The following is a 21,730-nucleotide window of genomic DNA, read 5'->3' on the forward strand; positions in this document are numbered from 1 at the left end:
GAAAAGAGAGTCGTCCTAGGTGTGGTTGCAGCTCTGGGGGCGAGTGGTTTGCATTATTTTTTTAATTTCTTCTCATGGTTAACGTCAAGCGGTGTGGAAATAAAACTGAGAGAAAAACCTTTATTAATTACAGAAAATATTTGCATTTGCAGAGTCTGTAAACATTTGCAGGAAGAGATGATGCAGCTGCCGCGGGCCACATAAACCACAGGCAACACCACCAGCTGACCATAGGAAGGGCCTTTGGGAGAGAGGTGGGATTGAAGTTAAGCTTTTCCATTGGAAGAGTTTGGTGTGCACTGAAATAAAGCTCTATGTTTGACCACAGGCATTTACTAAGCCATTTCCATTCCCCGACAGCTGGTGTCTCATCCAACCGAGTCTGCAGCCTTGTTATTAGGTGGTGGCTTGTTATGGGGGATTGTTCACCTCAGAGCTGCACAATGTAACTTCACTTATAAACACCGTGACCTTTTCTCTGAAGCACTTACCTGCAGGTACATGAAAAGGCTGAGACTCCTACAAGTGTAACTATCCAACATACCCAAAACAGCAAACTCAATCCGATCTATCACTCAACCTGACAGTCAACACAACAGAACATGGGCTTTATTTTCATTAATAGCAATTTACTGCATTCCACACATATGTGGTTGCAGGCAAAACAATATTGGCTGATTCTGGATGCAGTTTGAGCCACAAGGAGTTGTGCAACAACAGAACAGCAGCACCATCTACCTACAGATGAGAGGAGGTATTGAAAACATGTTATGTTCTTTTATTTGAAAGGGAGTGACATGTTTGCTCTTTGGGCACTCGTCTGTGTATGATACAGCAGTTAGATTTAAAAGAAAAGTAAAAAAATAAAGCTGGAGAAACTTCAATGAATGTATTTATTGATGCTTGAAGAAAGTAGGAAGCCATTACAGTTCTGCTCAATTAAATCATAACTCTTCTTGGCCATCACAACAATTCATTAGGTCTCCTACTTTCAACTACGATAAAAGTATTTGTATCTACAAACTATAAGTGCAAATGTAAAAACAAACAAATGCAATACAAATTCACCCAATTTGGCAGATATTCTGCCAATTATTATCAATCTTGCATATGTACAAGTACAGAGAGCATTTGGTGATCAATACCATCAACATGTCAACGCATCAGGAAAATAATGGATGTGTAAAATGATCAAAATCAGTGAGGTTTTCAGGATTTACAGAAACTTGCTGCCCTCTTGAGCTAAGAGAAAGATCAATTGTAATTTTACAGGACATTCTTAAGAATAAATAATGTAATTTCAAATAGCAAGACAGTGTTTAAGGAGTGTAAAAACACAGTAAAGAAACTCTTACTAGCAAAGCCTTCCCATATGACAGGAAATGTTTTCTAATTTCATAATATTTATACATTATAGCTTTACCACCCTACAAAGGGTTTGTTCCAGGCTTTTAAGTTCATTTATGTTAATGACATCTTGTACCAGTAGATGAAAACAGAGGAATTAACTGTTTTTTTGGTTTTGTGAAGAAAAAAAAAAGGGAAAAGTTCAAAATTCAAATAGCTGTTGTGTCCCCAAAATCTTTGTTCCATTTGGTATACATATGAAGAGTTGCTGGGCTAACACTGGGCTTAATGCGCTTCAGGGAATCCTCAAAGTCTTTCATCTTGATGTTACGTACCTGTGAATACAGACAAAAGAGCATTACTATAAAGATAAATAAATAAATACTGTTACATAATGATATTTAAAAGGTGCTCTAAGCGATGTCACGCGTTTTTTAGGCTACAACATTTTTTGTCACATACAGCAAACATCTCCTCACTATATGTGAGCTGCCTGTCCCCTAAACACACTGTAAAAAACGCAGTCTCTGTAGAGAGCCCAGGCTCCACACGCGGCAATAAAAACAAACCTGCCAACCTGCACCAAACATAACAAACTGTCTTCCAGCGTTCCAGCCAATAACTGACAAGAAGGATTTTTTTGTTTTTTTTGGGGGGGAGTTAGTGCACGGAAGCACGAAAGGGAGGGAGGGGATGGAATGAGGAAGGGGCGAGCTAGCCTCCGTTTTGTTTGAAAATAGTCCGAAGGTCCACAAGAAGTGCCGTCACCCAACATCACTTAGAGCACCTTTAACAATATATATAATATATATCCTTTATTTGCCAAGTAAATATTATATGAGAAATGTATCCTCAGCATTTAACCCATCCTAACTAACGAGGAGCAATGGGCAGCCATAGTCCGGTGCCCAGGAACCAACTCCAATTGTAATGCCAGTACCTACGTCAAGTAGGTAGTATTGGGATACTTTAACATTACCTCACTAGCAGCCATACTTCGAACTTGATCTGGTCCCAACTCTGTGCAAGAGAGGATGTTCACAAGAAAAAGAAGCAGAGTAAGCTGGTCATGGAGGCTGAAATATACAAGAACCATATGCTAACGTGAGGAAGACGTCTTACCTCTGATAGGCCCGAGCGCAGCATCTTTGGCTAAGGACGTGAGATCACTTCCTGAATATCCTTCACTCTTCCTATCAAGTTACATATCCAGGAATTAATGCATATACACGCAGAAATAATCGCAGAAAAAGCAGTATGGCATGTAAATGTGAAACTCACTTTGCGAGAAGGGAAAGCTCATTTTTGCTCAGTGGATTCCCATGCTTTCCCAAAAGGTTTTTCAGCAGCGTGACTCTTGTCTGAAGGGACGAGAGTTACATCCTATAAATCTGTGAACTTAACAACTGCTGCACCATTCACATTTCACAGCTAACAAAGACACTGATCATAGTAATGAACGGTTATAATGGTTCCAATGTAAATACCTCCCCATCCGGCAATGCCACATAAATCCTTTTTGCAAAACGCCTGGAAGATTAACACAAGGAGAAAATTGTTGAAAGCTTGTAACAAAAGAAATGCATAATAATTGTGCAGGGTGTTGAGTTGTATCACGTACCTCAGTACTGCTTCATCGAGCTCCTGAGGCCTGTTGGTCGCTCCCATTACGAGCACCCTGTCATCCCCTCCTGACTGCACCTGAAACCACAAAGCACTGTTGCACCGGTGCTCTCTGAGATAACTGTGACATAAGCACTCCGAAGCCGGTTCATGATCAAATTTCAGAGGCTGCTCTTACCCCATCAAACTCAATGAGGAACTCGGTTTTTAATCGACGAGAGGCCTCGTGTTCTCCCTCCCTTCTTTCACAGAGCAAGCTGTCAACTTCATCTGAATGAAATATATATATAAAAAAATTTATGAGCTGCAATTAGGGTACAAAATTACTGTTCGGGGCACATTTAGTCTATAATTAAGAGTAATACAAACCGATAAAGATCACAGAGGGCTGCAATTCTCTGGCAACTGCAAACAGTGCTCGCACAAGCTTCTCACCCTCTCCCACCTACAATGGTGATGACAGGAAAGGTTAAAACCTAAACTAAATTTATAGTAGTGTAGAGACCTACTCCAGACCAAAATAAAAAGCACTAAAAGTGTTTTCTTACATATTTAGAGGTCAAACTGGCAGCGCTGATGTTGAAGAATGTGGCTTTTGATTCTGCTGCGACTGCTTTGGCCTTACAAGAGGAAGTAGTGGAGTATCAATTGATAATACTGAAGCAAGACTATAAACAGGTACATACAAATCATAAAAGCACAGTTTGATCCGAATGAATGTGTCTGCTGTGTTGGAAATAACACTTAACTTACCAGCATGGTTTTCCCATTTCCAGGTGGGCCAAATAAAAGTAAACCACGTGCTGGAGTTCTCAGGCCAGTAAAGAGCTAAATGACAAAATATGTGAAAAAGTGTTACATGTAAATCTGAAAAAGTAGAAATATAGTAAGCAGCACAGAGAAAATGTTCATAAGTGATCACCTCTGGTCTTAAGGCAGGGAGGATGACAATCTCTTGGAGTGCTTGCTTGGCCAGGTCCTGTCCTGCAATGTCTTTAAAGAATACAGACGCTCCACTGCAAAGAACACAGAATGCTACTTTAACTGCAGCAAAAGTTTATTTTTTTTCATTTTCATTCCACAGACAGCAACAAGTACAGGTGTTGTAATATGATAGCATTGCTTCTAAATACCTGTCAACAATTTCATTCATAATCAAGTTGGCCAATTTGCTGTCCACATTCTTGAAGTTTTTCATATCTCTCTTTGGGAGCGGTTTCACAGCTGCAGGTTTTCCATTTTGAGTTTTTGCCACCCGTGGCGTCACCTTAACAGGAGCAAAACAGGAGCAAAAATATCCACAAATCAGTACACGGTTCATCAGAATCAGACATCTTGAAATAACATTCAACCGGACAACAAAATGTAATTTAAGAATCACCTTTTGATCAGTGGGTCTGGGTGGGGTTCTAACAGTGGAGGGCCTGATGTTAGTGGACACACCTCGCACTGCAGGCTGGCTTTTAGGCACAGGCTTTGGTTGTGTAAGAGCATGATTTGAGGTCTTCTGGGGATCACTCCTCCTTTTATTTGCCATTGCTGCCTCTGTGAAACAAGAACAGTATTCATCTTCAGCATCCCTCTTCAGCTCAGATGACAATATTATTTCGGTTATTGCAAACAACCGATGACACTTACCTAACAGAGCGAGCCGATCTTTTGCCATGGTGAGATTGGTGACCATTTTATCTTGAAGTCTCTTTGCTCTGTCATATTGCTCTCCTGCTAACAAAGCACAGGGTATAAGGCTAAAGCATGTCAACACTGCACACTGTGTACATCCGGATGTTTGTTTGCATATTTACCTTGCCCCGTGATCTCTACTTCAATACCCCTTTCGAGCACAGAAATACCCTTCTTGTACCACTGCACAGCCTCCTCTTTATCTCCTGTCACCACAGGGAGGAGGGGGTGTTTATTACAAGCTGCCTCACGCCACAACACATAGCTAAGCTAATAACTCATAAACACAAGAAACAAACCTGTATCATCTTCGTCGATCCGTAACGCCTTCGATACATACTCGAACGCCTGTTTATGGTAGTTTTTAATAACTTCACCGCTGTCTTTGCTTTTACTTGCCATTATTTTTGGCAGACTTTAATCCCACGTTACTGTCTCCTTGTTCTCAGTTGTAACTCAGAGTTAGCCACTTTTGAAAGAGGACACGGTCAAATGGAGCTTTCAAATCGCATTTATAACTGGGTCAATCCGAAGTCTTTGGTTTATTGAACAATCTCTTTGCAGTATATGTGACATATTAGATCAATACACAAACATCTCTACAGCTAGCTTCCGCTTTCCAGTGTTTTTTTTTTTTTTTTTTTTTTTTCTACTTCTTCTTCTCTGATTCATGGCGGGTGGCAAACCAACGTGTTAAGGTGCATATCGCCACCTACTGTACCGCTTCATACACTTCAGGTTACATTCTTAGATTAAACAAAAAAACAAATGATATGTTATTTTATTTTTTATTTTTTTATTTATTTAAAACATAACATAAAAGCATAACACACATATACATACATAAAACCAATATACAGAATGTTTATATTTAAATACAAAATCAAATTAACCCAAAAAAATATTAAGTAATTCATGACATGATATATATATATATATAATATTTTTTTAACCTTTATTTATTCAGGGAAGGTTCACTGAGAGGAAGCCTCTCTTTTGCAGGAACACCCTGATCACATTCCCACAGCTGCACACATTCATACCTGCCCAGTACAACCACAGTCTGATCTGCTGGCCACTGAGCAGCTCCACTGGAGTGGTTGGAGGTTAAGGGCCTTGCTCAAGGGCACCTCGGCAGGGGTAATGAGGGGAGGGACAAGCACTGCTCTTTCACTTTCCACACCCAGATTTTATCCTGTCACTCTGGGAATTGAACCGACAACCTCCTGGTCACAAGCATGCATCTCTAACCATTAGGCCACCACTGCTAACTAATAACTAATAACTATATGTTATTATCTAACCCTGTATATTTAAGCTATATCAACTACTTCTACTTCTAATAGTTCTTCTAACAGTTTAACTTCTAATACTTCTAATAGCAACTACTTCTGCTGTAAATACAGACAATCTAAGTCTCTGACTCAGGTGTACTTCTTCTGAGTATCCGCAATGTTGCATTGTTCCCACTTTCTGGGACTATTCCATTACTGTACCATCTTCATATTAGATCCTTTTCATTAGTCCAGAGTCCAATAGAGCACAGCTCTAGGAACAGCTACAATACTGTGCATAACTCTCAGGCTTAGAGGAAAATAAAAGACCACCCATATGGGGTGAGAAATTTGTTCTTATGAAAATGATCAATCATCTTGTAAAATAGAAACAATCATGTCTGTGACCAAATACAAATTTACCTCTTATTGTCATCATTGTTGAATACACAGCTCTTATGGCCACTGTTTAATCTCTTTTTATTAAATAATTTGATGGACATAATGATTGAAAATTGTATTTTGTTGTATGTATTTGGTTTTGAGCAATTTGTTAGCTCGTTGGGGTACATATGGGTCATTAAATGTGGCCTTAGTTTGTTTAAAGGCTTTTAGTCCATGAAGTTTTGCCTATAAGTGGGGAGTGGTAGAATGTCTAATGAGTTGTCTGACTCAGCGATGTCCACAATAATGACAAACAGATTTGAATTGAATAATCAAACCCCGTCTACTAAGTTGATCACTGATGACATATTTTCAATATCTCTTTGGAGATGTGTTTCTATGCTGAACTATATGATACAATGGTAAAATGGGCCTTTTACTTGACATGTTATCTTTTCCCATCTCATCCCATCATGTTGCATTTCCCATTCCACGTGTCAGTTAAACCTTTTTTATTGCAAAAAGATAAATTTTCAAACATCAGGGCATATGATAAACAGTAAATGCAGTTGTCCCTTTTAGTCTTAAAACAGTGAGATTATTGTTCACAAGATCTTTTTTTTAATATGCGAATAAAATTCTTTGGCAGTGTCCCGTTATTCAGTACAAAATAATTTTCGCAACATTTTAAGATAATACCAAACTTTTCTCTTAGAGCAAACAGATGAATACTTGTCACACAGAACCCGCTCACCTGACGGGCAGGCAATTTCATAATAAAACGATAATTTTAGTAACGGCTACGCCTCCTGGATTTTTCCACGAATCACTTTCTGTTGGCTGATCAAGTAACCAATCAAATGGCTTTGACGTCACTGTGATAACAATTCCAGAGACGCCCCTTACCTGGCTCGACCTTATATTTATGTCAATGGGCTCGACCGACGGACAAACCAGTAATCCTCTGATTCCGACTGTGACAGCGGTTGTTACTGTAATTGGTCTTCTGACTGTATGATATCGGCACATTACAAAGATTTTGTATTTTGTGCCTTTCCAAATTGCATGATAATTACACCAGACTGACGTTTGCTGCTCTCTCCGGCTTAACCGGTAACAACACCACGGCCAGCTGACGGAACACTGAGCTTGTTAGCAGCAGCTAGCCCAGCTGTCTCTCCAGTCGAACTGCCCTTTGTCTTTACAAGCAAGTTAGCTAGCTGGCATTATTTCTCTTCTTGGTTAGCTGTCACTGGCTTCTGTAATTTTTTTTCGCCTGACAAGAGTTAAGCAAACCAAGATAGGCGGCTTGGGAACCAAGATGTCGAACCGAGTGGTGTGCAGAGAAGCAAGTCACGCCGGGAGCTGGTACTCTGCTTCGGGTAACTGTCAACAGAGCACCGTCCGAGTTAGCAAGCTACTATGCTAGCTAGCAGTTGTTGTTTTGTTTTTTTTTAATCACGGTAGTCTGTTTTATTTGTTTTGTTGGCTTTTTATGTTGTATAACCTTTAATGTATTGAGATCAAAAACTGTCAAATGCATGTCTTGTTACAGCAGACGGTGATTTTTAACGTTAGCTAGGCTTCTGAAGCTAATCCATCTGATATAAAGTCGACTGACGTTAGCTAACATTAGCTGGCATGGACTGCTTTATCTCTGTTATCCTATTTGGTGCATGGTTGGTTTGAGCTTATTCAGCGCTTCTCCTCGTCGGATGGTCGATGGAAACCTTCCAAAACCAACGGACATCTGCTGCTCAGCATTTTTGACAAGGAAGCAAAGCTTTTAACTTAACGGTTGCTAACTTGGTAAATAATGCAGAACTCCCTGGCCTAACGTCACCTTATGTCTGGCTAGAATAAGACATTCCCTGTAGCTGCTAGTATTGTTATGGTCTTGTTGGTCTCTGGCCCTGACTCGCTAAAGTTAGGTGCAGAAATAGTCGCTGCCATGAAACAAAAGACTGGAAGGGCAGGGCAGACCATTGAAGGTTCATGTTGCACCCCTTCCCCCATCTTACTAGCTCGTTGCTAGTTTCTTGTTATTAAACCCCAAAGGCCTGCCTGTTTATCCTTTTTAAGCTTTCATTGTTTGTAATAACCTTTTTCGACAGAATATACAGTACACTAACGATTGTGTATTGCATATAAACAATAATATGTCCATAAGCATAAACTGAAGGCAGAACTGCCGTTAATATACCCCGATCACGATGCCCGTTTTCATTTTTACAAAACGAATAAACAGTTATACTGGTTGGTTGTTTTTTCTGCAGATTTAATTTTTAAGTTAGTCAGCTATGCTTGATTAATGTTGACATCACGTTAGTAGCTGGGACATAAGTAAATACCAAGCAGTTTGCACAGTAATACTGGCAGTGTGTTCCAGTATAGGCAATTAGCAAGTGTTTTTATTATAGTTTTATTAAAGGGACATTGTAGTTTATCTCCATTTCTTACCCAAAATAACACAACACGACAAGATTAAGTTAATCACTGATGCCACACTTGGATTTCACCCCTTGGGGATTATTACATTGACATATACTTGATTTTAGTGATCTATGCTTGTAGCTTTGCTGAGTCTATCAAATCCTGTTTGTATTGATCAGACAATGTTTTTCGTGCTGGCCCACTGTCATTTTTAGTCTTGTAAGGAAGCATTCAGTTGATTGTAGTATTTAGTAATGAAGTATAGAGAGAGCAGTATGAGTCGACTCGGCCCCTTTTAATTCAGTGATCTGAAATTGATGAAAATGTTTACCTACCTTTTCAGGATCCCAGTTGAACGCACAACTAGAAAGCTGGCTGTCCAAAGCAGAGTCCACAATCAGACCTGCTAGAGCCATCATAGCGCCGTAAGCACACGTCAAATACCATCTGAACATGTCAAAAGGTATCTGATGCCGTCTCATTCTAATTTGACATGTTTTTGTTTGCAGGCATGCAGGGTATACCTACTGTGGCGCTTGTGCAGCACATGCCTACAAGCAGGTTGATCCCGCTGTTACGTAAGTCATTCAGTTTTTATCTGTATTCTATAAGAAAATGCTTTGTAAGACTGTTTCTTATCTTAAATTCCCTCCCACAGAGTGAACAGATAGATAGTAGAATATAGTGCTGGTGGTGATGTGCCTTTTGTGAATAGAGCGAGTGAGATAAAAATCCTGTTGCCCTTCAGTCGTAGGGTGTTCATCCTGGGACCTTCACACCATGTGCCCCTCTCCCGCTGTGCCCTGTCACCTGCAGAGATCTATAGAACACCTCTCTATGACCTGAGAATCGACCAGAAGGGTATTCACCGCTTTCACTCATGACATTGTGATTTTTTTTTTACTCATTGTGTGTGCGTGTTCGTCTGTCAATCTCAGATTTTAACACATGCTAATGGGTTAATTATTTAGGAAGGGTATGTTAGGGGTTTTGTGAGATAGTAATGTAACCACAGTTTGGATTGAAGTTTAGGTTTGTTAAGTGTAGAATGTAGTGCGTGTTTCATGCCAAAAACCAAATGAGACAACACCTGTTTTCAGTAACACTAAAGAAGAAAAAGAAAAAAAGATCACACAAAATTACCTGTGCCTCATAGTGACTGTTGTAGTCCGACTGGAGCTCCAACATGCAGACCTCAAGCAGTCTTGGGAGGTGATACCCTTTTAATCATCCACCAGGGACCAGACAGTTCCCTCACTGTTAAGATAAATTCTTTGTCAATGATGAGGTTTTTGTCAGCTAGACACTTTAACGATACCCAATTTAAATGAGTGTGCAGCCCCAAAATGACATAATCAGGAGACATGGTCATCATAACTTGCACAAATTAAAGTGAAACTCACCTCTGTTTTACAGTTTATGCTGACCTCTGGAAAACTGGGTTGTTTGAGCGGATGAGTCTGCAGACAGATGAAGATGAGCACAGTATTGAAATGCACTTGCCTTACACTGCTAAAGCCATGGAGAGGTAATGCACATAGGAGTGGCATTCATTGAACCAAAGAGTCAACACTATATACTTACAGAGGGAACGGTCCCATGGAATGAAGCTTTTTCTCAGGTGCCCTGTGGAGTTTTGTTCTACACAAACAAGTTGTGTTTACATTCAGTGTTTCTCACCAAAACGCAGTGTTTCCTTGAGCTCTAACAAATGTACTGAATGCATTTCCTTCCTCGTAGAACATTTTTTTTAAGTATTTTAAATCCTGCATTTTTTAAATCCATATTCACTTGCTAGCAGTCGTCTTCTTCCCTGTCTTTGCTAGCACATTGCAGCATATTTTGGCATGTTACTGTCACTTGTAGATCAGTGCAATCGTGTGAGACCATTGGCAGGAGTGTGTATCGTGCTCTTTTAGTTCTGTTTATTCTTTTCATTGTCGTTCTATATATACTAGAATCACATTGGTACAGGGACACATGAAGTGGGATATACAGTACCTAATTGATACAGCCTTCTGTTAGGTTGGTAGGAGTCAAAGGAATTCTCTTGGTTCAGAAAAGCACAGATCAGGCATGTATGAAGCGAACAGAGTACACGCTCAATGCATATTAAACTTTCAAGTTGAACTAAAACCTGAGGTGTTGACTGACAAGAAACATTAGTAACCTAGGTGTTGCATATAGGGTACAAAGCTGCAGCTTATCATGTGGCGGGCTGGCAGTTTCCCATTAGCTTTTGATGGATGCTCTGTGGAAAATAAAACTGTATTAATGCAGATTTTATTTCCACCCATGTCCATTGGACAGAATATTGCCAGTGAGGGGCAGTTATTGTACTCAAGTTGTTAATTCAATAATCTGGTGTTGCAGCCACAAAGACGAGTTTAGCATCGTCCCTGTGCTTGTGGGTGCCCTGAGTGAGTCCAAGGAACAGGAATATGGGAAGCTGCTCAGCAAATACCTGGCAGACCCTTCCAACCTTTTCATTATCTCATCCGACTTCTGCCACTGGGGTAGGTATCGACGAATAAAAGCACTGGAAATGACACTCATTCTCCGAGAGTATTCTGAAATTAAAAGTATAGTTTGTTATCTAAGGATAATTTGGCCTAAATGTCATGACTGTTACGTGACTGTTTCCAGCTTTGACTTTCTCTTATTTTAAGGTCAACGGTTCCGCTACACATACTATGATGAATCTCATGGGGAGATCTATAGGTCTATCGAGCATCTTGATAAAATGGTAATCATTGAGATATTTGATTCCAATGTAAGATCATTCATGAAATGAAATATGTGAAGATATTATCATCAGCCACATGCACAGCTGTTATGGAAATGAAGTACACATTAAATAGACATAATGACACAACGAGCCAGACTCGTAATAGTGTCATTTTCATTACCTCATGTGCTCTTAATGTGACTATTAACTTTAATGCACCTGCTACGAATACACCATGTTAAGGGAAAGTTGGAGTATTGAAGGGCAGAGAGGATATGGATAGTTTTTATTTTTATTTTGAATACACAGCGTACAGAAATAACTGCTTTCTAGAGATCAAATAACTGAGTATAAATAAAAAATGAACATAAATATATTGAAAAACATGCCATAACAACAAAACAATTCAAAACATGACTTTTTTTTTCTCTGCCTGTGAAGGGGATGGGCATTATAGAACAGCTGGATCCCATGTCTTTCACCAACTACTTGAAGAAGTACCGCAACACCATCTGTGGGCGTCACCCGATTGGAGTGCTTCTAAATGTAAGTACCACAGAAGAAGAGCCTCCCCAAGTGTGTCGCTATGTAGACATGTTGATAGGTGTTCAATTGACTGTTTGCTAAGCCCCGCCTCCCTTATTTACGGTTAGTACGCCGCTATGTCAAGCTTTCCATTCTCGCACATGCAGTTTATAATGATAACTTACTGCCCAAAAATCTTTACTCTTTGAAACAGTGGGTCCTTGATTTCAGAAAGAAGTCAACAAAAGGAGCTTCTCATTTCTAGCCTACAACTGTTTGCTGGCAGAAATTACAACTGTGGCAACATAAAGGGGAACTCTATAGGGGATCCTTACCTAAATATGCACTCGATGGCTTCAGGCAAATCATGCTAAAAAGCTAAAGCTGCATGCCCCAAGCAAAAAGTTAACATTCTCACCAGTTGATGATCCATACAGGCTACATGAAAGTAAAGAAACAGGATTGTTCTTGTATCGCAGTGTAGAGGTATGTCAGAGAAGTGTTGGTCCCACTATTTCAAGTATGATAAAGAAAAAGAACAGACTGTTATTTAAGGTTAACATCTGTATAGCTTTCCAACTAATGTAGTTAGTTAATAACATCCTTCTTGGCATTGGAAGTGCTGCTTGGTTACTACTCTAGGTAGTAAGCTAGTTATCCATACATGCTAACAATTGCAGCATACATTAAAGCAGACAAAACGCACTGTTTTAACCATCCCGTATGCTTCTGTGCTTGTTACTGTTTTGCAGGCTGTGGCTGAGCTGAGGAAGTCTGGTTTAGAAATGAACTTCAGTTTCCTGAACTACGCCCAATCAAGTGAGTGCAGGAACTGGCAGGACAGCTCCGTGAGTTACGCTGCCGGGGCTCTCATCGCTCATTGAGGTCAACTTTCGCCAGGGCCACTGCAGCACCGCTGCCCCGCCCTTACTATCTATCGCCATAACCTGACCCAGACACCTTCCCTCTTGCCCTGTCCCCAGTTACGCCCACTATTTGCAGAAAGGACCTAGACACTCAAAGCCAATACAGTCTTCTTTCTCTGTCTCTCCCTCAGCTCTCCTCCCGCCTTTCTCCACCCTCCTCTCAGTTTGAAGTGCGTCTCAGTTTTGGTTCAAATATTTTAGCTTGGAGTGCAGTTTTGAGATCATGTCGGAGCAAATGGTTGGAGGAGATGGGAAGAGAGCGTATTATTTTGGCTCGGAGTAAATGTTGAAAGGGGGAGGGAAATCTTGTTTGGGTTTAGTCCCGTTTTGTTTTCCTGACATGCAGTTTTTTACATTTGGGCTCTTGGCGATCTGTGCTCATGTAATTCGCCTCTAAAAAAGGAATGAAAATAAAACTGCAGATCTTAGTAGAGCTTATTAAAATTCTGCCAGATGATGGTTTTGACTGACTGCTTCAAGCTACACGTGACTTAAACGTTTGAAAACAGTCTCATAGGTAATTACTACCATTTCTCAACATTTGTTGTAGTTGCTAACAAAGGGCTGCACCCAACAAAGTTCACTAACCCCCCTACTGTATAAAACCAAAAACATTAATACCCTGTTTATTAGCATTTATTCTTATTTTATTCCTTTTATTTCTCCCTTTTTTTAGTAGTTTTATTAGATGTGATAGTATTTACTCAAGTAGTGTGTAGATTTGAACAAAAGCAATGTTGTCGGTCAAGTTTGAAAGCCATCAACGTGGTTTGCCCAATAAATTAGTGTGTGCAACACTGCTTCCAGATTCCAAGTCTATGCCTTTAGCATTACAGATATGTTTTGTGAGGGCCAGACTCCGGTTGTGCTTCAGAATTGTAATCAAAGCTGGATATTGTGTGAATTACTACCAAACACTGACACCTCTAGACTTTGTTTACACTGCCACCTTTAATCTCTGTGGTTATTGAATTAGTAATAGATTGGAGTGACAAGTAGGAAAATGATTTTGTTACATTCAGTTCTGTAACAGCAGCGACGCATTTGTTTTGGCCTGAATAAAGTGGTAAAGGCCTAGATGATCTGCTTAAATTGTTGGAACTGTTATTGAATCTGTTCACTAGGTATTCATTTACAAATCTTTGTGTTAATATGTTTTTATTTAAGAATGCCAAACGTTATTGGGAAGATAGAAGTCATCCTTATTTAAAGGTTTTCTTTCCAGTGTTGTTGCTTTTGCGTGTATGAGAATTCAATTCAAAATGGCTCTCGAGGCAGTAGGAGTATCAATTAGACAAGGTTAGCTAAAGCAACTAATAGATAGAAGTTTTAAGATCAGCACAAAGTGTTAATGTTCTGCTAGAAGGTTTAAGAATATACCCAGAAAAGTGACAGATGTTGCTCCCTGCTGTATTTTTTAACAAAAAATCATAACATTAATATTTACTTTATGAAATGTCAAACACGAGGATCACAAAAGAAAAGCAAAGGTTTCTTTCTTTTTCAAAGTAATATGCTATGTAGTCCTGCTGTCTGAAGTACTTCATAGATTAACAAACAAAAAGCAGATGATTCATAATGGCAGTATAGTCTTTTAATTTAAGATCTAGGCAGCACACAATTTCTGCTGTCCTGTCGTTTTGGTATTTGAGTATCACTGACTGACTTTTACTGATGCAGTCCTCTTAACATTGGTCCGTCCCTCTCGGCACCATAAGAGGCGTCGCACTTAGCATTAAGCTACAATGTCTGGTTGGACCAAGTGGGCAAGAGATGAATCCTCAGATTCACTTACACTCTGATGCTAATTTAAGGGAAACTAGTGAAGCATGACACACTGCTATTGTGCCTTTTATCACTGTTGCACATATACATATAAAGTGTATTCTCACTTTTAGGCTTATTTTAGAATGTGTACTTTCAGTTTTTGTTTTTCCACATGTACTCTCCTCCTGGGCGAGTGCCCAACAATGTATCCAGCTCCCACTCACACTCCTGGAGTGTGTGACCTGTCCCCCCTCATCTGTTGGTCTAAAATGGCACCAACTGTTATCTCCTTTATCCAGCAGGGAGTGGTGTTCTCTTTTTTCCACCTCATTCCTGCAGAGAGACAAATGGCTGAACCTCAGCACTGTTCATTTTCTGTTTTATGGATCTTTGTCTTTCAGAAATGTTTTTTTGTATTATTATTTTTTTCTTGCTTAGAAAATGGGAACTTACACGTCACAAACCTAAAATATACTACTTAACTGCTCCCTGAATGGAGTTTTTTTTATCTCAGGTTCCACTGACAAAGCATCCCAAAAGGCTCTTCAGATAAAGCCGCGGATTCATGTTACAAAACAAGTAAAATGTACTTAAAAGCATGTCTGCTCTGGTGTCTTGTTCTTCAAGTATTTGCAATCACAACTACTGACCTGATTTCATTTTTTAATCACTGGCTTTAATGAAGGTGTTTATTCCTCCAAAGTGGCAATGGATTAGTAGCCTCTGATTATTAGCACTGTAGCAGATTATGTATGGTTGTAAACTGCAATTTTCAACCTTGTATGATTGTCATACATGTATGGTAACACGTTTGCAGTGCTGCATATAGTGTTTATTTATCTCTACTATGTTTGTCAATTTACAATGGAGACATTAACAAATGTCTCCAGCAGAGTGAGCCAGGTGGTTGGATGAATATATTAAAATTACGGTTTCATATTAGAAACTAAAGAATGTGCAGATGCTAGTATTATGTTTTGCATTGTATTATACAGATGTTTCTGTTATATAGCCTACCCTCATTGATATAAATAGGTTGGATGAAATAATAGAAACCCCTGTTAGTATAACACAATACAATTCACCAGCTACGTCCTCCAAAATGAACAGTTTCAACCAAATCTGAACATTATAACTTTCATGAAGGTACTGTAGGATTTACTGCAGGACTGTTGTATTACACTGCATTAGCTTTATCTAGGTGTACCTAATAAACTGGCAACTGAGTGTACAAAACAAAACAAACAAAAAAACTAACTTGTAAACTTGTAAATTTGACCTTTTATTTTCAGCATTTCTTGTTCTAAACACATCAAATTACAGATCAAACCGAATAATTGATTTTACTAAAGATGTGTACTGCAACTGAAAAAGGAAGAACATGTTACTGTTCTAATTATAAGAGTGGCACTAATATTTCTATGGTCCTATATAGCCTGAGATCGTTGAGCTGAGTGGAGCATATTAACGTCACTGTTCTTCTCTAATTGTAGCTTAAAAGTACACTGAGTAGTACATCTCAAACTGCAAATGAGAATTTAAAAACTTGTTTGAATGTTGTACTAAACCTTCCCTTACTGATTATGTAGTACAGGCATGTCTGGTTATGAGTCCTAAAGCTAAAGACACAGTTATGGTAATAATCTAAGCAGCATGATGACTTTATTGTGAAGTTAGGGTGAGTTTAGTCGGTTCTCCTTTTTTAAGTGCTTCGGTCCATGTCTGAACTTCTAACTTAACCACTGGAAAAGTTTAAACTGGCACACAGAAAAAACTGTAAAAACAAACAGAATTTGAGATTGGGGCAGATGTTGCTGTGTGTGTCTATAAACAGGATGGACAGGCAGAGGAACATCAAAAGAGATTCCATGCATCCGTTCAATCAAATCGTACCTTTGGGAAATGCAGCTATTTGAAAACAGCGCATACATTCCAAGGTGGAAAGGATAATCATAACATCACTTCAAGCAATGTTTGTGACCACACAAAAAGGAGCAGTTGCATTTCAGCAGGCTGACACACCTCTATTTTCTTTGGGAGGAGTCAAGAGAGGCTGTTAAAATCCATTTGACTTCATACAGATGCTTATGATTAGTTATAAGAGGAAAAGATTACTGTGAGATGCACTGCTATAGGGACTTGGTCAACTATCTCAGCTGTGGGATGATCCTGGCAGGACTCTGGCACTTGGTCCATCACAGGACAACGCAGACCTCCTATGGGCGCCACATGAGGCTCTCTTCTCCGGCTAGGATGGTCCCAGCCAGACTAGCCTGGTTCCTCCAGGAGATGCCAGCTCTCCTGATCCCCCTGCTTTTAATGCTCACCTCGCACAAACCCTCCAGTGTGGGGAAGTACCTGCTGCTTGGGACCTTTTGCATGCACTACTTTCAAAGGTAAATGCAAAGACAGGAGCCTAGTTTTAGCCATTTAATGTGTATGTAGAGGGAAGTGTAAAAATGTACTTCATCATCATCTTTGGAGTTGTGTGTAGGCTGGTACAGACCCTAATTCATTCAAAATACAAGAAACTATACAGGATTATTTGTATAGGAGGACAGATATTTTCCATTTGATTTTAGTTCAGTACAATTTCTGTTGCTTACGTTTGAGATTTATATTTTTTTCTCTTATTTACTGATATATTTATTTACTTATAAAGTATATTATTACATCTTGCATTTCTTACATTGACTTATTTTGTCATATTTGTCTCATATTTACTTAGCCTGTTAGTATACAGTATGTACTACATACAATGTATTTATTAAAAGAAACATTTCTCTATATAATGGTTTATGAAAGCACTGACCAAACATGAAAAGCCTAATTACAGTAATACAGTACAGTAATAATGATTGCAACCTATCATTTTGTACTTCTTGACAGAAAACAGCAAAATATTTAGTATATGTTGTCATTTTGCCAGTGTACATACAGTATAGCTAGTAGATGTACAGTATGTATTCAGCCACTTTGTAAGTAAAAAGCACGAGCCACGTAAAATACTTTTTTTTTTTTTCAGTTGAGACACTGAAAAATGAGCTTTGGGAATAAGATTTCCTGCTGCTATAATCTCAAAACACTGAGGAATGCATTGGTAACCTCCCATGAAGAATGTGGCTTAATGGCAGGCCTTTTCTGCCTGCACAGAAATGCTAAATCATTTATACAAAATCTCTCCACCTGGCTGTAAAACATGTTCTTTGCATGGATAACATGCACTATTATCCCCCCTTCCTCTCTCCACCTGCGGTATCTACTGTTTCTTCACCAATCATAGGACATTTGTCTATTCACTACTGACCAGAGGAAGGCCTTACCCACTGGGTGTGATGGTGGCAGCAGGTTTATTCTGCTCTGTAAATGGATTCCTACAGGGACACTACCTGCTGCACTGTGCCCAGTTTCACGATGAATGGTCAGCAGGCTATCGCTATAAAACTGGTAGGAGCAATATTCATGCTTTGCTTTAAAATGGCCAAATGGAACGTATCGTTTTGTGTGCCTCATACATTGTGAGCATTTAAAATGATTGCTTTTTAAAAGACAATAATATACATGTAGGATTTTCTTCTAGGTTTACTGCTGTTTTACATTGGAATGGCCATCAATATACATAGTGACTATATTCTACACAGCCTGAGGAAACCAGGGGAAGTCGTTTACAAGATTCCTAAAGGTAAGGCACACTTGGATAAGCTCTCATCCACTCCGTGCTGGCAGTGACTTGTGCTCTTCTTAATCTCCTGCAGGAGGTCTGTTTGAACACGTGTCTGGTGCCAACTACTTAGGAGAGATAGTGGAGTGGTTTGGCTATGCTGTAGCCACCGGGTCCCTTTCAGCACTCTCGTTTGCTGTGTTTAGCCTGTGTTTTATTGGACCAAGAGCCTTACACCATCACAGGTGCCTAAAACACTAATGAAAAGTCCTGACACAGTACATGAATACTCACCTGCCAAACTACCTACATTACCATATGCTATTTCCAAGTGACAGTTGTTGTGTTCTGCTCCTCTGTTACAGGTTTTACCAAGAGAAATTCAAAGACTATCCCAAGTTACGAAAGGCTTTGGTTCCATTCTTCTTCTGAGAGGAAAAAGCATCTGGCTGCCATCTTGTTAAAGGGCAGACAATAATTGAAACAGCAGCAGCTGAAGACAAGCACTCTCGTTGTATTTTTTTTTAAATAAATTACATTCATTTCTAAATCTGTTTGGCTTTAGCTTGCAGTCATTGTTCAAAGCAATTATACACAGATTCATTGTTCAACTATTTCTATACAAACTGCTTTGGAACAAACTTGCATAAATACATTGATACAATCATTTGGTGCACATATTAGATTTTGTGATAAGATAAATGTTTATTTTTTACATCTCATTACACTGATTGTAACTTGGCTCAGAGATTTCCCCCACCATGGTCTGTCTGTCAACATATCAAAATATTGCAAACAGGAAGGCATTAAAGCGGAACATGAAATTGCCTTTATCAGCCGGGAGCCAGGTCCACTCCTCAGGATGTTTTTTGCGACCTTTTTTTCACTATTATTTCCTATTATCTTATACCTTGGGCCATCACAAGTTGATAATGACCACCCCCAACTCGGCCCCGTTTGGTCTCAGGGGCCAAAAAACACCCTTTTTGGGAAAAGCTTTTGTCGGAATGATGTAATTGTGAATATTAAGGTACTGCAGCTACATAAATGGTCATATAACCCTAACATTTTGCATGGTGTATCCTGACACATAGGGGAAACTAGCAGAAAAAGATCCTGGGGATTGTTGCCTTTTTGCTGTCAAATATCCCCCTCAACATACCCCAAAGGACAAAAAAATGTCTGTCCGCCTGACAAATTGTCATCAAAAGGGATCATTTTCAAGCATTTTATTATAGACATAACTGCCTCAAATGTACATTAAAAACTTCCCAAGTTTATAAGATCACGGATGAACTTCTCTTTTTGAGTTTTGCCATTTTTCAGGGCATTCAGCACATCATAGCGCACCTCTTCTGGCATAGCTGCTCCTGAACTCAAACTTGTCAAGGGCTGAGAAGTCTCAAGCTGAAATGGGTTGATAAACCTCTGGAAAGCTTGTACTGTTTGCTGCACTTGCTCCTCAGACCGAGTGATTTCACTTGGTCTGAGATCTCTTTGGTGCTTCTCTGTATGTTCGCCTCGGCCACTTCTACAAACTCTCTTTTGGCATGGGCAGTCAGGATATGACGTTGACACTTGCTTCATAATTACTTGTTATTCCACAGATCCCAGCAGAATATGTCCCAGACCCTGAGTTTGACTTGAATAAATCTAGAAGTAGAGTGGGCGCCTTACATGTAGAAAAGTATAGGACGCCAATCTCCCAATAGAATCACTATCTTTCTATAACCAGAAAAATAGATAAACTTACCTCCAAATTGTCTTTGCTGAATAACTTCAGGATGTGACATGAAGGGTTAGGGTGTTGGTTGGTTAGTGCAGTGATGTAGTCTACGTGATACACAGGTATACGCAGTATAACCACTAAGAAATCTCCAGGATTTCCATATACCCACTTAAAAATGTACAATGATACGCAACAACATATATGTTTGTGACAGGACTTTCACTTCAGATATTTAATATTTGTTTTCACAAATACAGGGTTGAGTAATGTGAAAGCAAACAAAACTAACACTGCAGAACATGCAGAGAGACTTCTCTCATCTTTCACTGACCCGCTCCTCGCTGAGCGCAGTGCGTAGTGTGTGTATAGTACGTAGTGTGTGTGTAGTACGTAGTGTGTGTGTAGCAACCTGGTCCCAATGCTCCGCCTACACAAACACCAGCATCACCACATTTAAGACAAATATAAGTTGCCTATTTAATTTTGTCCTAGTTGCTTTGGGGTCAACTTTTGTGAGCCCCCTTACTGCTTTATATTCCATTATATTTTTGATATATTTTGAATATCATCTGTGTTTTCCTTCTCATAGGATAAATAAAGGTATTCCCACCATATATATATATATATATATATATACAAAAAATTAGAATGCAGTAGTCTTTGGTGCTCAAAATAACCCTGGGAGAGGACACCCAGACCCCACACTTTGATATGCCCCCCCAAACGGCACAGTATACCAACTACAATACATTAGCCTACACCACTGGGTTAGTGTGTTGGTTGGTTAGCGTGTTTATGTGTCTAACCGGGTTACCATTGTTTTATCTTACACCATGACCCCAGTCCACCAAGGGGCTTAATATTATTCACTTGTAAGGTAATTCACTTCATCTAGTATAGCAATAGGCTACATAAGTCAAATCTCAACTCTTGCAAAAAATATGCTTAATCCCATATGGAATGGTAATGCTTGAAAGTTCTGTTTTCTTCGATTTGAGGTACAGTGGAGAACTTTGGTTATACCAGCTATAATCCTCTAGATAGAAAGGTCATCTTGGACTTAAATTGAAGCTTATAAACTTGGGAAGTTTTTAATGTACATTTGAGGCAGTTATGTCTATAATAAAATGCTTGAAAATGATCCCTTTTGATGACAATTTGTCAGGCAGACAGACATTGTTTTGTCTTTTGGGGTATGTTGAGGGGGATATTTGACAGCAAAAAGGCAACAATCCCCAGAATCTTTTTCTGCTAGTTGCCCCTATGTGACAGGATACACCATGCAAAATGTTAGGGTTATATGACCATTTATGTAGCTGCAGTACCTTAATATTCACAATTACATCATTCCGACAAAAGCTTTTCCCAAAAAGGGTGTTTTTTGGCCCCTGAGACCAAACGGGGCCGAGTTGGGGGTGGTCATTATCAACTTGTGATGGCCCAATGTATAAGATAATAGGAAATAATAGTGAAAAAAAGGTAGCAAAAAACATCCTGAGGAGTGGACCTGGCTCCCGGCCTAATAGTCTTTGTGTTTGCTGGTAACGAGTTTATGTTACAGAGTAGCAGGTTTAGACTGGTAACAGTTTTTATATAACAATGGAATGTAAAACAAAAGGGTAAAAAGGGTGGAAAATTACCGCCAGCCAA

At 39.4% G+C, this 21,730-nt stretch overlaps 3 protein-coding genes across 4 annotated transcripts; 2 read left to right on the forward strand and 1 right to left on the reverse strand.

The window, feature by feature from the left end:
- Positions 1 to 875: 875 nt before the first annotated feature.
- LOC114571938 (spastin) lies at positions 876 to 5,287 on the reverse strand. Of its 2 annotated transcripts, none has more exons than XM_028603255.1 (16): positions 4,953 to 5,287; positions 4,776 to 4,859; positions 4,609 to 4,692; positions 4,352 to 4,515; positions 4,104 to 4,237; positions 3,893 to 3,986; positions 3,724 to 3,798; positions 3,519 to 3,590; positions 3,340 to 3,415; positions 3,149 to 3,240; positions 2,969 to 3,048; positions 2,835 to 2,877; positions 2,629 to 2,708; positions 2,470 to 2,540; positions 2,327 to 2,367; positions 876 to 1,682 (listed from the first exon to the last, which is right to left on the reverse strand). In XM_028603255.1, the coding sequence occupies exons 1-16, from the start codon at positions 5,053 to 5,055 to the stop codon at positions 1,557 to 1,559; spliced, it is 1,419 nt and encodes a 472-aa protein (XP_028459056.1). In that variant the 5' UTR covers positions 5,056 to 5,287; the 3' UTR covers positions 876 to 1,556. The 2 variants fall into 2 exon arrangements, with proteins under 2 accessions (XP_028459056.1, XP_028459055.1); XM_028603254.1 differs by having other exon boundaries at positions 4,609 to 4,695.
- A 1,928-nt stretch (positions 5,288 to 7,215) lies between these two features.
- On the forward strand, positions 7,216 to 15,184 carry memo1 (mediator of cell motility 1). The gene is made up of 9 exons (XM_028603604.1): positions 7,216 to 7,693; positions 9,088 to 9,169; positions 9,254 to 9,322; positions 9,493 to 9,605; positions 10,161 to 10,272; positions 11,118 to 11,260; positions 11,414 to 11,490; positions 11,914 to 12,018; positions 12,750 to 15,184. Exons 1-9 carry the CDS (start codon positions 7,633 to 7,635, stop codon positions 12,879 to 12,881), a joined length of 894 nt encoding a protein of 297 aa, XP_028459405.1. The 5' UTR covers positions 7,216 to 7,632; the 3' UTR covers positions 12,882 to 15,184.
- A 1,627-nt stretch (positions 15,185 to 16,811) lies between these two features.
- On the forward strand, positions 16,812 to 18,783 carry srd5a2b (steroid-5-alpha-reductase, alpha polypeptide 2b). Its single transcript, XM_028604285.1, has 5 exons — positions 16,812 to 17,086; positions 17,974 to 18,137; positions 18,271 to 18,372; positions 18,446 to 18,596; positions 18,717 to 18,783. The coding sequence occupies exons 1-5, from the start codon at positions 16,812 to 16,814 to the stop codon at positions 18,781 to 18,783; spliced, it is 759 nt and encodes a 252-aa protein (XP_028460086.1).
- Positions 18,784 to 21,730: the final 2,947 nt, after the last annotated feature.

The sequence above is a fragment of the Perca flavescens genome, chromosome 17 (assembly GCF_004354835.1).
Source record: "Perca flavescens isolate YP-PL-M2 chromosome 17, PFLA_1.0, whole genome shotgun sequence".
Taxonomy (NCBI): domain Eukaryota; kingdom Metazoa; phylum Chordata; class Actinopteri; order Perciformes; family Percidae; genus Perca; species Perca flavescens.